This window comes from Rhineura floridana, chromosome 2 (assembly GCF_030035675.1).
Source record: "Rhineura floridana isolate rRhiFlo1 chromosome 2, rRhiFlo1.hap2, whole genome shotgun sequence".
Classification (NCBI taxonomy): domain Eukaryota; kingdom Metazoa; phylum Chordata; class Lepidosauria; order Squamata; family Rhineuridae; genus Rhineura; species Rhineura floridana.
This window is the reverse complement of record NC_084481.1, coordinates 44,739,624-44,754,711: the sequence shown is the minus strand read 5'-3', so window position 1 is coordinate 44,754,711 and position 15,088 is coordinate 44,739,624. Positions and strand designations below refer to the sequence as shown.

Below are 15,088 nucleotides of genomic sequence, written 5' to 3'. Positions count from 1 at the left end.
TTTATTTCACTTGAGACAGTTATGGTTTCCCCCAAAGAATCCTGGGAAGTGTAGTTTATTAAGGGTGCTAAGAACTGTCAGGAGACTCCTATTCCCCTGACAGTGGCCAGAGTGGTTTAACCATCAGCCCCTCTTCTGGGGATTGTAGTTCTGTGAGGGGAATACAGCCTCTCCTAACAACTCTCAGCACCCTTCACAAAGTACATTTCCTAGGATTCTTTGGGGGTAAGCCATGACTGTCTAAAGTGAAATAAAGATCTGGTGTGGATGTGGCCAGGGACAGCTTTGCTTTAAATTTGGGTGGGAGACTATATGTGCCTGCTGTAGAATAAAAGATGGGGGAAACCATGAAAAACGATGATACTGTTCACAATGTTTTCCCTTTGAAAGGAAAGGGGCTTTCCCTCTGCTCAGTGCCCACCCACCCAATATCCTCCCCTCCCTTAGGTCAGTTTCACCTATCCTAAACATGATTGTACATGAGTAAAGCCCATTGAACTCAAAGAGCATGCAAATGATCAAACCTGCTTTCCCCTCCTCCCTCCTATCCCCTTCCCCACCCAACCCCCTCCCTTCCTCTTTCTCTTTCCTGTCCCCCCCCCGGGTCTGTTTTACATATTCTAAGCATGACTGCACGGGAGTAAATCCCATTTGGCTGAATAGGTATGCAAATGATCAGACCTGCCTTTCCCTTCCCCCTCTCCTCTCCCCCTCATATCCCTTCTTCCTCTCTTCCCCTCTTACTTCCTCCTCCCCTGCCCACTCTAGCCCTCCTCCTCCCACATGGTCAGTTTCACCTATCCTAAGCATGTTGCACAGCAGTAAATCCCACTGAACTCAATAAGCATGCAAATGATCAAACCTGCCCTCCACCTCACCTCCCCCTGTGCTTCCTCCTCCCCCCCTGACCATCTCCCTGTGGTCAGTTTCACCTATCCTAAGCATGATTGCAGGGAAGTAAATCTCACTGAACTCAATAAGCATGCAATTGATGAATCAATTCTCAGCAAACTTGCATAGGATCCTATTTCATACCGCCAGATTAAAAAGCAGAGAAATTCACTAGTAGGCAAGAAAAACCGTGCGGTTTAAGAACGTACATATGAAAATGAAAATGGACTACCTTCAAGTCGATTCCGACTTATGGAGACCCTATGAATATGGTTTTTCATGATAAGTGGTATTCAGAGGTGGTTTACCATTCCCTTCCTCTGAGGCCGAGAGGCAGTGACTGGCCCAAGGTCACCCAGTGAGCTTCATGGCTGGGTGGGGATTCGAACCCTGGTCTCCCAGGTCGTAGCCCAACACTCAAACCACTATGCCACACTGGCTCTCTGAACGTACATATAGCCAACAGATATTTCTATCAAACTTTATCCCACCACTTACCATGTGCTCAGAGGCACATGTTACCAAATTCTTCCAAGCTACACAGGAAGTGGATTGGACTGTGAAAGACCAATCCAAATTGTTTGCATTTTGACAAATTTGTAGGGCAGTACGATATCTCAGAGAGGAGGTCAGGTCTCCTGCTCCCCTGGTGCATTCACTATAGCTGCCCAATTTCCCTGCTTTTTAAAGTTTGATAAAAATATCAATTGGCTATAGCTACATTCTTAAACTACAAGTTTTTTTTTTTTGCCTATAGTGAATATACGAGTGCCTATTAAAAGGAGCATGTCCAAAAACAAAACATGTAGTATGTTCCTTCTAATTAGTTTGAAGGAGTTTGAAGAGCCCCAAGATAGAATCAAGTGAAAATTGTTAGTATTATGAAACACTTTTTGAAAACTTTACTGTTGATTTTATCACAATTGCTTGCTATTATTAATTTGTTATAGCTAATACAATGTGGGTTTTTTTGCTAATATTTTATTGGACACTGTCCTGTAATACTATATTCAAAATGGATTCTTAAGTTTTGTTAATTTGTTTTTAGGGGTATTTTGAATGGTTATAGGATAGCAATGTGGTTTTTGTTCTATATTTTGTCATTTCAACAGGTTGTAAACTACTTTGAGTACAGTAATGTGGAAAGGTGACATATACATTAAAAATAAAATTAAGAGCAGCAATGAAGAATTCTTGTTTTTAAAATAACCATAGCAAAGATTGTTCCGCTAAAGACAACTTAACTATAAAACTGACTCCATCCAATCTTTTCTGTAAGAAAACTGACTCCAAGAGCCTTATTTGTGTAAAGTGCTACTAGAGTCTACAACCTAGCAAGCAAATAACCATAATTACACACAAGCAAATTCCCTTTCTCCTAAGATTGCTTGGATCTTTTCCCCAGATGCCAATTGTTAAAGCAGTACTGACAATGGGAAGGAATAGTGTAATTTCTAAGCAACCCACGAAGTGTGGAATATTGTTGCAAGCTGAAGCTTTATTAGATGACAGATTCAATAAAAACTTATCAGCTGACAATTGTAAATGACATGTCTCTTAGACCATGCATATCGTACCTTGACTGCTTTCACTCTGGTTTTCTGCTTTCCTTTTTCTTCCCCTAGAAGGCTCCAATTGTTTTTTCTCAGGAGTCTGCCAGACACAAAATCATGCAGTTTAATGCAAAGAAAAAAGAGCCAGCAACAGTTCTAAAACATAAATGTGCATTAGAAAAAGGTGCTCAACCAATTGGCAGCTTCACTTATTTTCAAGATGGCACAGAAAACATTTTCTAGAATAGTATAAACCCTACTTGTATTAAGTTACCACAGCTACTTCATTCTCTCTCTACACAAAATTAAACCAGGATGCTGTAACAATATTTTATTTAATGTGCTTGCTTATAAATAATGAAAACATTCCTAAATCCCCTATGTGAACAACTAAAAAAATAAATGATTCACTTAGGTCTAAAGGAACGTTAGGTTTCTTACGTCCACATAAGGGAGCTTTCCTACTTCACCCACCCTTCTCCTAACAGTTAGAGGACCCTCCAAAATGGAATGGAGGGGTATCAACACTCCCATGAACCATGTGAAATGCCTTGTGCTTATGAATGGGGCTGGGACAATTGATCCAAGCCATTAATCTGGTGCACTCTCATTTTCCATTCAATACAGTATTAAAAGTATTCTTAAAAAATGTGAATAGAATCAGAGAGTTCCATAATTCCCACAAGGAAAACTCTGCTCATGAGATGCTCCAGGTGGAAGAAGGAAGCTCAGTGAAGGTTTTGTTTTGCTATTTGTTTTGTTGCAGTGCCTTAAAAAGCTGTCACAGAGGATTGGGTATACAGTGTTGAAGGTAGCATGTGGACAAGAGAGAACTGGCAAAAATTGTTTCCCCTGCCTTCCTCCAGTAGGTGCCTCTACAGTAGCTCAATCCCTTCTGTGAACAGAAGAAACGCTTCCATTTGCAGAAGGGATCCTCTGGATCCAAACCACTGTAAAGTCATGCTTTACTAGGCTACAACTTCTAAGCCACCGCTACCACCAAATATCTAAAGAAAGCAAAGTTGCAATATCCAAATTACACTTAATTACTATTTTTCTTATTGGCCTGGTTCACACATAATACCAAGCGATAGTTTGACGAATCATGAATTAGCTATGAATTGTTCCATAGATGACCAACAAAACATGCTTTATTTCATGAAGTTTGCCTGCTAGATGCTCTTGCCTCATGACTTTACAACTTAATGAGCATTTGGAGGGGGTGGTCAAGCAAGCCATTGTAAAGGAAGTATGTTCAATTAACACACAATGCCAAGCCTTAGTTTAAAAAATCCAAAGTTCATAAGCCCATAAAACATAACTTCAGATTGTGTCTTGTTGAAAGTAACCAAAGCTAATGAAGTTTGGATGAACAATCATAAACCACTGTTTAATAAACCAATGCTTAGCACTGTACACAAATTAGACTATGGTCTGTGGATGAACTGCAGTAAAATTGCTTAACTCTTAACACTGAAAAACATTAAGAGCCAAAAGGCAATGAAGCCAATTTAATCATAAAACAGTAGACAGAAATCACTACTTTTTTATATAGCTGAAATTCATGTATGGTTTCTGAAAAGTTATACTAAGTAATTTTGAATCAAAACAGGGTTTTCTAAATTCTTGACATTTCAACCATAATCCAGCAACGTGATCTAAAACAGTTGACACTTCTATCACTCTGAAATGCTACTGAAGACAACCAAGCCCAGCTCATGCTAGAGGTGCTTATGTCAAATCTTGAGGACTTGTACTTGAGGAATTGCCAGGTCCACCAACTATAGTGACAAAGATGAGACATGAAGCATATCCTGTTTTTGAAGGATTTTTTTAAAGTATCATTTTAAATGTGCATTTCTCATTCATGCTACGAAATTCAGCTGCAAATATCTACTTTAGGCAAGAGATTATTGATGTCAACTGGGAATTCTGACTTTCATATGACATGGCGGTCCTCTCCTTTTTTAGAAACCCCTTCATTTCAGACGCACTTGCCAAGTGTTACAGAAGGTTGCTGCTTAAGAAAGATCCCCAAACACGTGGGTGAATAATTCTCTGAATCCGAGGCATAACCTACATTTTACATTCAAGTACTTTGGAAAAATCACAGTTAATCAAGTTAATCAGTAGGTTGTTGCCTTTTTAAATTACAACCCTACAGGGACATTCAGAATTAACTGACTAACAGGAGCTCTTGTCAAATAATTTCTACAGTGCTAAAAAAAGAAAATATATATATTTACCCATTCACTTTTAAGGTTTTAGAAATTATTTGGAAAAACAAACATCACATACACACACAAATATATATACCTGTGTATCAATTAAATTCACCAGGCACCATATAAAATTAAAGCACACAATATTAAAAAATACAAAATATAGTTATTAAAACCAATTAAAAACAAACTGTTCCTGGTGGACACAGGATAGAACAATTTACACCTCATCTTAAAACCATACTAAAGAGCAGGGGTATAAGGTTTATCTAAAACCAGGTTAAAACAGTAAAAGCCTAAGGTTATTTACCATTACGTTTATATTTAATAAATATAACCTCCCCCCAATACAGTGACTAGTACATAGGGACAAAGAGAACTAGTACAATAGTTATTGTATAGCAATAGAAGAGGACAACAAAAAAGGTAGAACAAGAGCCTTATTCCAAAAGATTAGAGAAATTAAAAGGAAATTTAAACCATGAGTAGGGATACTGAATAATCAAACAGGGAACAAACACACGGACTGACTAAGATGAAATAAAAAGAAGATGGAAGCAATACACGGAAGAACTCTATAAAAGATGACAGGATGACAGATTCATTCATGGAGGAACCATATGATGAAGGACCAGAAATTTTAGAATGTGAGGTTAAAGCTGCTCTTAAAATACTTGGAAGACACAAATCACCAGGAACAGATGGCATACCAATAGAGTTGCTACAAGCTACTGAGACTGAATCTGTCCAAATTTTGACAAACATGGAAAACTAAACAATGGCCCACAGACTGGAAGAGTTCAATATACATCCCAGTTGCAAAGAAAGGGGATCCCAGGGAATGCAGTGATTGTCAAACTATTGCCTTAATTTCCCATGAAAGTAAAGTAATGCTCAAGATTCTACAAGAAAGACTCTTACCATATATGGAGCAAGAAATGCCAGATGTCCAAGCTTGATTTAGAAACGGAAGAGGCACCAGCGATCATATCGCAAACATACATTGGGTAATGGAACCAACCCAGAAATTTCTGAAGGAAATCACCCTGTGCTTTTTAGATTACAGCAAAGCCTCTGATTGTGTAGATCATGAAAAACTATGAAACGCTTTAAAAGAAATGGGGTTGCCACAGCATCTGATTGTCCTGACACGCACCCTATACTCTGGCTACTGTAAGGACAGAACATGGAGAAACCAATTGGTTCCCAATCAGAAAGGGTGTGAGACAGGGGTGTATTTTATCACCCTATTTGCTTAATCTATACGCAGAACCTATCATATGGAAAGCGGGATTGGACCAAGATGAAGTAGGTGTGAAAATTGGAGCGAGACACATCAATAATTTAAGATATGCGGCAGGGTGGTTCATGACAGATACTCTTGGAGGTTGCTGATTCGTAGGGTCACCATAAGTCGTAGTCGACTTGAAGGCACATAACAAGATATGCAGACGATACCGTACTAGCAGAAACCAGTAATGATTTGAAATGAATGCTGATGAAAGTTAAAAGGAAAGCACAAAAGCAGGACTACAGCTGAACGCCAAGAAGACTAAAGTAATAACAGAAGATTTATATACCTTTAAAGCTGACGAGAACATTGAACTGGTCAAGGATTATCAATACCTTCACACAATCATTAAGCAAAAGGGAGACAATAGTCAAGAAATCAGAAGAAGGCTAGGACTGGTGAGGACAGCTATGAGAGAACTAGAAAAGGTCCTCAAATGCAAAGATGTATCGCTGAACACTACAGTCAAGATCATTCAGACCATAGTATTCCCGATCTCTATGTATGGATGTGAAAGTTGGACAGTGAAAAAAGCAGGTAAGAGAAAAATCAACTCCTCTGAAATGTGGTGTTGGAGGAGAGCTTTGCAAATACCACGGACTGCGAAAAAGACAAATAATTGGGTGTTAGAACAAATTAAACCAGAACTGTCACTAGAAGCTAAAATGATGAAACTGAGGTTATCATACTTCGGACACATAATAAGAAGACATGATTCACTAGAAAAGACAATGCTGGGGAAAACAGAAGGGAATAGAAAAAGACGAAGACCAAACAAGAGATGGATTGATTCCATAAAGGACACCACAGGCCTCAACATATAAGATCTGAACAGGGTGGTTCATGACAGATGCTATTGGAGGTCACCGATTCATAGGGCCGCCATAAGTTGTAATTGATTTGAAGGCACATAACAAAAATATAATCTTTCCTCACAAACAAGGCCAGAGTGGCAAACAACGAGTGATAAAACAACTTAAAAATAATTCTAATCCAGACAAAGACTGGGATAAAGGTCTGTACTTCAAAGGTTTGTTAAGTGAGAAAGGTCTCTCTACAGAGGATATTCCATAACCAGGGTGCCATCACCAAGCAAGCCTTGTACTTTGTAACCACCTGCAGCACTCCATTTACAGGGAATAGGAAGGCCTCTTAGGGTTTGGGTAGATACATGCAAGGGGAAGCAATCTTTCAGCAAATCTGGTCCCAAGTCATTTGGAGCTTATAGCTTAAAATCAGCACTTTAAACTAGGCATAGAAACAGCGCAGGTAAAGGAAGTACTGGCATAATATGATCAAAGCACCCAGTTCCAAGTAACAGTCCTGTGGTTCTATTTTGAGCCAACTGTAGTTTCCAGGTGATTTTTAAAAGCGATTTATAATGTATGTTGCCTTTAGGATTTTAGGAATTATTTGAAAACGGAGCTGCTAATAAGCAATTCATCTTAAAAGGCATTTGTAGGACTGTGGAAAAAAGCCTACTAAATGTTACGCTGATTGCATGTTGGGTTACATCCAACAGTGTCTGTGCATGTGAATGGAACTCTGCTCATATAACAGCATACTTCCTCTTCTGCCCCTTGGTCTTCCACACACCCTAAAAATCTGGGATGCATTTGTTGGAAAGGAAACTGATGTCGTGTTGCATGAGCAGGAGTCTTCACATGCAACACAGGATTTCACCTGCTGAAGTTTTACAAGTCATTTCCATGGACATTTACAGAAATGTCACCAAGCTGCAGTAACACTGACATACAAAGGAACTAGCTATTCCGAGAAATGAAAGGAACTTTTAGCGGTATAAGTGAAATTGTCCTATTTAAAGGTCATTGTTTACCAATCAACTCTGATCTCAGAATAAAATACCCATACATTTGATTAGACTTTGAACTGAAGCCATCACCAAATATGGCCCATGCAATAATCCAGCTGTAATTCTGTAAGCCACTATGCAATTAAACAGTTTGAGGATAGTTTTTCTGCATTAACTAAAAAACATTTTAATAAAAAAGTTCTCAATATTTCAGGTAAAGTTACCATTAAAAAAAGACAATTTCGCATACCAAGGGAAACTTTAATTAGCTCATACATCTTCCATATAAAAGTTATAGGGTTTATCCCAAAACATCCATTTGCATAAATCTTAATCAACTCTTACGTAACTTGCATAGCATTTATAATCTTCTTGCAAGTATACTAAAGTATTGGTTCTTTCCAAATCTTCAATGAAGCAAATCTTAAAAAAAAAAAAAAACTACTCAGGAAAATCTCATGGACATGTACATTTCAAGAATGAAGTGTACTGAACTTAACTATGAAAAAGAATGCTGACAATCTTACATCAGAAGTATCAGTTTAGTTGCTTGTTTCATACCTCTGATTCTTTGTCACTCAGAGATCCCAAGCTTCCAAAACTGTGATTAGAACTCTCATTATTTGTTGAGGCCTGTTAAGAAATAAAGACACCATTTGGCTCAATATGTTTCAAACAGCTAGTTATGAGATACATAGTAAGATATTAGCAGAGTTTATGCCTCAAAACCCTATAATCTCTATACATGTTCCGGTCACTATGAGAGTATAATTACAGGCTCTGGCATAGCCAATACCTCGATGCTTGAGATAGTCAATGTACTTCAGCACAGTACCACTTTTGTAACTGACTGTGACATTTTGCTTAATGCACTTGTTGAGGTAGATGATCACACTTTTGAGAAAGACAGTGTTTTATGTTGTACAGTCCATATTCCTACTTACCTTTGCTCCAACACTACAGCTTCCAGTACTCCCAGTGCTTCCACTCACTACTCCTGTGAATCTAGCCTCTAACAATTCCTGCCTTCTTGGATCCAGGCTATGAAGCTCATCCATTGCACCTAAAAAACATTTTTCAATTGTTACAGAATATGTAACTGCACCTATAAGCAATCTTACTATTTTTCTCTTTTATTTTAAATCAGTACTATATCATGCGATCTTCCTTCAGAAAATGTTATCTTTCTTCCAGTAAAAAAAAAAATCACCTGTACTAAGTCCACACAGATGTCCTATGAAATCTTCGGCATAATCCAAGTTACACGTGCCATATTTCCCATTCTAAAATGGGAAAGAAAATACCTTTTTCATACTGTGTAGTGTGGTGTAGTAAGAGTGTTGGACTAGGACCTGGGAGACCAGGGTTCAAATCCCCATTCAGTCATGAAGCACACTGGGTGACCGTGGGCCAGTCACCGACTCTCAGCCGAACCTACCTCACAGGGTTGTTGTGGGGATTAAATTAGAAGGGGGAGAACCATGTATGCCACTTTGAGCTCCTTGGAGGAAAAAGTGGGATATAAATGCAATAATAAACAAACAAAATAACAGCATAGAGTATTTGTGACAAACAGCAATGTTTGTCACAAGATAAACAAATTCCTTAGATTTCAAAAAAAGTTGCCAGGTTTATGTTGTGCATTCTGTATTAACAGATTTCTAAAAGGATTTTTTTAAATAAACACTCTTAATTTTATTACTGAAGGCAATAAACTAACAATTTGCAAGAAGGAAGTCCCTGCTAGATGCTTTTTAAAAACTGATGTCCTCCAATCCTTTGACATATTCATATATTATTTCATCATTTCTGACAAGGAGAAGGGCGGTGTCAGCACAAGACATCATAGTATGAGGCCCATATGTATGCTTGATTCTGTAAGAATGCAGAATTTGTTCACATATAACTCCCCTTTCATCTTTAAAGCACAAACAATAGTCAGCAACTGGCATATCCCAATTCTCTACAGCCTACTTCTCTGCTTCTATCACATTCTTGAGTAATCACCCAGTGGAGGTCTTCAGTGTGCCCAATAGGCTGTTGGCAGCTATATTGGAGGATGGAGCCCAGGACACCTCAGGGGCACCCCTGTGCTTTGCTTGCTAGACATTCCGAGGACAAAGTAATTTGCTTCCATAGTGAGCTTGATGCCACAATTCATGCAGCTCCAAATGACATTTCCAATACTTTCCCAAGTTTTGGTATGTGGGGCCAATTTTTGCAGTCTGATGATGTTGACAGGGTGCTTGTGATTATGCATCCAGTGATACACAAAACCTTTGCCCTTCATGGTTGATTAAAACGAATTGGGGGCATGACTAGGTGGGTTCAGGTATTGGTGAACACATCTTTGTGTGATGGGGTAGTGACTGCTACCTTGAAAGAGGCATTAGAGTGGCCACTATGGAAGAAAACCACACTGGACCCGATGGTATTTAACAGCTATCACCCAGTCACAAATGCCTGCTTTGGGGGCAAGGTACCACAACAGGACATGATGGTGTAGTTGCAGGAAACCTGTTATCTAGACCTATTCCAGTCTGGGTTCGGGACTGAGTGAGTTGTGGTCACCCTGATGGGTGACCTTTACCAGAAGAGGGATGGAGGGAGTGTGACCTTACTGCTCTTGTCCAATCTCTCATCAACTTTTGACCATAGTATCCTCCTGGAACATCTACTGGAGATGGGTATCTAAATACATTTCTGCAGCGGTTCTAGTCTTAACTCTAGGGATGGTTTCAGAAAATAACAGACTAGCAATTCTCAGCTCCTTGGCGTTTGAGCTATGAGGTGCCACAAAATGCTACTTTGTCTTCATTGCAATTTTAAATCTATATGAAGCCATTGGGAGTGGTCATTAAAAGCTTTGGAGTGCGGCGTGATCAGTACACTGATGATACCTAACTGTATTTTTCTCTTACATCTGAACTGGGGATAGCTGAACAGACCCTGGACCAGGGTCTGGATGCAGTGATGGGCTGGATGAAGGTTAATAAACTAAATGCTGACAAGGCAAACACTGTGGGTGCATGGTTACAAGGTTTGGGAAGTTGCCAGCCCTAGATGGAGTTGTAGGAGTGAAGGAGCAGGTGCCCAGTCTGGGGTGCTCCTAGATCCACCTCTGTCACTGGAGACAGCTATGGCTGTTCCTGGATTGGGGTAGCTTGACCACAATTGTCCATGCTTTTGTAATCTCAAGGATGGATTACTGCTTTCATAATCTCAAGGATTTCTACACACAGGGCTACCCTTGAGATTGCTCCAGAGGCTGAAAGCTACTGCATAATACCAGCATACAATACCTTGTTTTCAGGATTTGCACTGACTGCCAATATACTACTGGGTCAAGCTCAAGTTTTTGGTACTAATATATAAGGCCCTATTCAACTCTGGACCAGATTACTTGAGAAAGCATGAAGTGGAAAATGGGCTCACAATTCACTACTGGATGACTGAAGTGTGGGATACAGCTCTTTCAGAGCACCTCACATGCCCTGGTAGAGTGGTCAGAAAGTGACTAAAAAGGATTCCTTTGATATTGTGTGGTTCCCTTTTCTGAGTTAACACTTTCCCTTCTTCCATAAGACCCCTGGTTACCCATGTTTTTCTTTGGAGGGATTATGTAAATGCATTTATTGGACTAGCTCTAGATAGGAACTGAACTTTTTTTATATATGGTGCGGTATACATGTTGCATTGCTAATGAGCACTGATATCTTATTTTTATATGATTGTACTGGAAGACATTTTTTGTACTCCATTGTTTTTATGTTTATTACAGTTCCATTGCTAGTGAGTTCTGGGTGTTATACTGTTTATTGAAAAGCTGAATAAAAAAAATGTTTTAAAAAAGAAAGAAACCGCCTTATCCCTTACATTTCCAGTAGGTCACTGCATTCTGCAAAAGAGTTTCTCCTTCAAGTCCCCAAAATATCAAAAGCCTATTCCATAGTGACTCTGAGCAGGACTTTTAATGTGGCTGCCCATTTAATGGAACAACATGCCTATAGGGATAGGATAGCGGGCACCCATCTGTACTTTCTAGAAATAACTGAAGACCTTTTTGTTTCAACAAATTTTTCCAAGTAGAAAGTCTCTACTTTAGGCATTAGCTCTGTATTGTTTTTAAACCTATCTGTAGTTTTGGGGGCTTTGTATTGTTTTTAAAACTATTTTATGGTATGTTTGTAAATTGCCCTGAGATGAATGTGAATTCATATACGTATTAATAAATAAATAATCATGACTAGTAACCAATGAATTGGTTCGCATGACAAAGTAAGCCAAAATATGGTTTGAGGGGATTCCATGAACATGAGGGCTTCAAAAGGGAACACACAGCTGATTTGCTCATGCTGGGTCTTTTTTAAATCCTGTGCTGCACTAAATTAGGCCAAGAATAAACCTTGTAATTAGAGTACAATTCTGACATATACATAAAATCCTAGAAGGTGCTGCCATCTTCAGGTGGAGAATATAGGTCATTCATTGTTTGTGAATTGCTGCTTGCCTTCTTCAGGTAACCTTTGGTCTGGTATGGAGATACTGGAAGAAAGCATCCTGCTTCTGCTGTCCTTTGGACCTGGTCTCCTTCATGGTCCATCTTTTCCTCTCTCCCTTCAAGCCACTATTACAGACTGGGAAACAAGCAGCTTATTGCCCTACCCTGCTGGGAGAATAAAAATACAGAAGGAGTTGGAGGAGAAACTACAAAAGACCTGCTGTGGGTGCCACAGCCTCAGAGAGAGAAAAATCTGATTTAAGCAAAAACTACGCTCTAACTAATCAGGACCCAGGAAGTGGAAGACAATTGGGTATATTTACAATTTTGCTTGTAGAAAACGAAGGCATCTATAGTTTTAAATTTCAAAAGTATGTCAAATAGTACAACTTTATATTCCAAGGTTATAAGTGATACTTTTTACATAGTTGAAGCAGTAAAGTTTAGATTTTAAAAGAAAATAAGCATTGCATATATTTCAATTTTTCCACAAATGTTTTCCCCCAGCTTCAAAATTTCTGCAAATTTTACATCTTCGTACTCGTTCCTTTTGTGCCAACTCCCTACAGGCTAGTAATTTTATTTTATTGCAGCTTTTATGGGTTTCTTTAAAAGGTTGTGTTAACCAGAGCAGCCAATTGTTACACAAGGTTTGATAGCCAACAGGCAACGTCATCAGATTAACTCATTTACCAAAATTTGTCAGGCTGTCATTTCAGTAGCTTTTGCTAAATGATTATAACTGTCTCTCCAAAACAAAATGGCTTTTATTTATGAGAACGGTTTTCATTTTTTACTGATTAATATAGACAATTCTCTGGATTGAAAATACCTTATAGCTTAAATGAGAGAAGAGATAAACGATTTTAAAAGTCAAAGTATTTCACTATGTTTAGAGGGTATATAAATATAACCATAAATAAATGCCATACCTGTAGTTCATTTTAAGAATAGCTAATTACTATGATTGAAGTATGGCACACATGCCAGAAATAAAATCCATAATTTTATTCAGTGCATCACACCCAAACCGTTGATTCCCTCCATTTCTTTTAACCAATCCATTCATCTAGATAACAGAGCCTGCCTGTCTTCTGCAATAGTTGACTGAATGCATACACAATCAGAAACTCATTTGTGTTATCAGTTGTTTGTCTTATCAGTTAAACAATTACAAATATTGGGTGGCTTCACACGAAGGAAAAGCACTTGTGTGCACAAGGCAAGGCTAGTTTTCACAGTTCCCTACTACCTATCATTACAGTTCCCCACTGCACTTCCAGATAATGGGGGGAGGCCTCTAAAACAGTATGGTATATGGTACAGAATGCTGCAGAAGCTAGGGCAGGGAACACTAGGTACCATGCAGTGAATGAGCAGAAGGGCCTTTTTCTAGTGCAAAGTCATCTTTGAATACTACCATTCTAAGCTAATGTTCCCATGTATTATATAAAAATGCAGAGAATTCTTTCCCCTATCCCATTCCTCCTCTTTAGCACAGTGGAGAGGAGAGCCTGGCTGGGAGTCCAGAGTCTGCAAGTTCAAATCCCTGCTCATGTCTCCTGGGTGTCAAGGGCCAGCTAAAGATCACCCCCACAGTGAGTGGCTCAGCGGTTACATGCCCTGCCATCTGTGCAGCCGTGGGCAAGCTGCATAGTCCTAAGAAGCCCAGTTGCCCTGCAGCTGGCAGTTGCGGACAAGGAAGGGGCTGGCTTGTGCAGCTGTGGCAAGTTGAGCAGGCTCTAGCCAGCTGGGGAGGACTAGCCTCAGAGGAAGGCAATGGTAAACCCCTTCTGAATACCGCTTACCATGAAAACCCTATTCATAGGGTCGCCATAAGTCGGGATTGACTTGAAGGCAGTCCATTTCCATTTTTCATGAGAACAGAGCTATCATCTTAGGAGTCAAGAACAAAACCATGCAGCAGAGAAAAAAGTATAAGCAAATCAATACAGAAAAGTCCACTTTTCCTACATGTCTGAAAACTGCATGAAAATGCATCCGCGCTCTGATATCCAGATGCCTGCCTGCTTTTTACGGTTGTACAAAAAACTGCTTATTACTCCATTCCAGTGTGTACTGGGAGGAAGGCCAGGGTATAAATTCAGTAAATAATTTTCAGTCCCGTAATCTTCATAATATCCCTTTCACTTTTCAAATAATGTTTAGTTTCCATGCTTAACACAGAGAGAAAATTTAATAACCTATCATGCATCCTACAATTTGTAGTGCCAAACAGTAAAACCTTTTTGGTTTACTTCAACACATTTAAGAGAACACTGACAAGAAAAAGGAAATAAATGGTAATGGTCAGAATAATGAAAAGTGACCAATTTGAATTAATGCTCTCAAGGCAAACATAACAATTCTCCAAATGGCCTTCTAACACGTACCACAGAGAACAGCAAGGAAGCCATGTTGCTCCATGAGAAAATAATCCAAAATCCACTGTCAAGAAATACCTTGATTTGGACCAATCAAAATGTCACAAAACAGTGAGCTGTCTTTCAAGCCTCCTGGAACTCTTCATTAGGCTAGATGTTACAAAACAGGGTGTGGACAACAGTGAAAAAGCTGGTTTGATGTTGAAGCCATGCCATCTGCATTAGTCAGTTTTAAGATGGTGTACATGAAAAGACAGCAGACTTAAGTTACATCCATCCTATACATTTAAAGCACTCTTATATCATCTTGTCATGGCTTCTCCCAAACGATCACGGGAAATGTAGCTTGTTTGTCACAAAGCTACAAACCCCAACACCCTTAACAAAAGTACAGTTCCAGGATACTTAGGAGGAAGCCATAGCAGGAAACCAT

At 39.2% G+C, this 15,088-nt stretch overlaps 1 protein-coding gene across 6 annotated transcripts in view; it reads right to left on the bottom strand.

Moving 5' to 3' along the window:
- The window catches only part of TLK1 (tousled like kinase 1), a 96,772-nt gene that overhangs the window by 39,640 nt on the left and 42,044 nt on the right, over positions 1–15,088 (bottom strand). For 3 of the 6 annotated variants that reach the window (XM_061608516.1, XM_061608515.1, XM_061608514.1), the window contains exons 2-4: positions 8,715–8,833; positions 8,332–8,403; positions 2,469–2,544 (exon numbers count right to left, since the gene is read on the bottom strand). In XM_061608516.1, the coding sequence (XP_061464500.1) occupies positions 2,469–2,544; positions 8,332–8,403; positions 8,715–8,833 (267 nt within the window). Of the gene's footprint in view, positions 1–2,468; positions 2,545–8,331; positions 8,404–8,714; positions 8,834–8,980; positions 9,002–12,280; positions 12,437–15,088 lie in introns of those variants that run through there. The other 3 variants (XM_061608517.1, XM_061608518.1, XM_061608519.1) reach the window with 3 other exon arrangements.